The sequence below is a fragment of the Nestor notabilis genome, unplaced genomic scaffold, assembly GCF_000696875.1.
Source record: "Nestor notabilis isolate BGI_N333 unplaced genomic scaffold, ASM69687v1 scaffold20793, whole genome shotgun sequence".
NCBI lineage: Eukaryota > Metazoa > Chordata > Aves > Psittaciformes > Psittacidae > Nestor > Nestor notabilis.
Window position 1 is genome coordinate 1,713 of NW_009922605.1, and position 1,118 is coordinate 2,830.

The following is a 1,118-nucleotide window of genomic DNA, read 5'->3' on the forward strand; positions in this document are numbered from 1 at the left end:
GCAGCTTCTCTTCTCCAGGCTGAACAGCCCCAATGTTCTCAGCCTGTCTCCATAGAGGAGCTGCTCCAGGCTCTGATCGTCCTCGTGGCCTCCTCTGGACTTGCTCCCCCACCTCTGTGTATCTGGGGCATCCCAAGGGTGCAGCCCAGCATGGCCCTGGGTGGTTTTGGGTTGTCTCCACAGGGCTGTTTGATCCTGGGCTGGTCATTTAGGGGTTGCAATGCTCTGCGTGGACACTGCATGGGTTGGAGCAGTGGGGTGGGGTGTGGGTGCCCTTCTGTGTGTGCCCCCCTGAGCCTTGCTCTGCCCCTCCAGGGTAACTTTCAGCTCCGCCTGAAGAGCACCACCAGCCCCATTGAAGTGTACCTCTGCCCAGAGGAGATCCCGGAGGAGAGCCCCACCAAGGACCACTGCATCCCCTCCGCTGCCACCTCCCCATGGGACGACACCATCCCACTTTCCCTGCCAAATAGCCCTGGGCCAGCCCCACAGCTGCCCTACTCCATTCCTCAGAGCTGGGGGGGGCCAGGCACCCCCTCGTCACCCCCATCTCTGCCTCTCTATGTGCTGGGGGGGCCCTGCTCGCTGCTGGAGGTGGAAGCTGGGCTCCTGGGCTCACCCCACCACCTCCTACAGCAGACAGAGGACCAGCTGCCCTGCGCCTCCTCCAAACTGGATTCGGGGCCCTTCATCACCTTCTCACCCCCGCTGGGACAGGACGATTACCTCTGGGGGCTGGAGGGTGAGGGTGTCAGTGACCTCTTCGAGGCGTACGACCTGGGGGACCTGCTGAAGCACTGAGCATCAGGGACATCCCCACTGCCTTTGTCCCCTCCGGTCACTCGTGTCCTGAGTGTGCAGGGTCTCTGCGGGGTGGCTGGGCAGTGTGGGGTGGGTTGGGGTGATGAGCGTGGTGATGGGCGCTCATGGGGGCTGCCCTGGGTGGCTTCTCCTCGCTCTCCTGGGTTGGTTGTCACCTCAGGGCTGTGTTTGTCACATCCAGAGATGTGGAAAGGATGCAGCCAGGTCCCATCTCAGCCATGGGGTGCCAGTGCTGATGCTCCCCACTATACGCTCCCATCACTGTGGGGCTGCTGGTGGTGCCTGTGGGTGCATGG

At 63.0% G+C, this 1,118-nt stretch overlaps 1 protein-coding gene across 1 annotated transcript in view; it reads left to right on the forward strand.

The window, feature by feature from the left end:
• LOC104403541 (transcription factor E2F2-like) overlaps positions 1-801 on the forward strand; it is a gene marked incomplete at its 5' end in the record, with an annotated part of 2,362 nt that extends 1,561 nt beyond the window's left edge. Inside the window, 1 exon segment of the mRNA XM_010011716.1 lies at positions 316-801. Coding sequence (XP_010010018.1) covers positions 316-801 — 486 coding nt within the window.
• Positions 802-1,118: the final 317 nt, after the last annotated feature.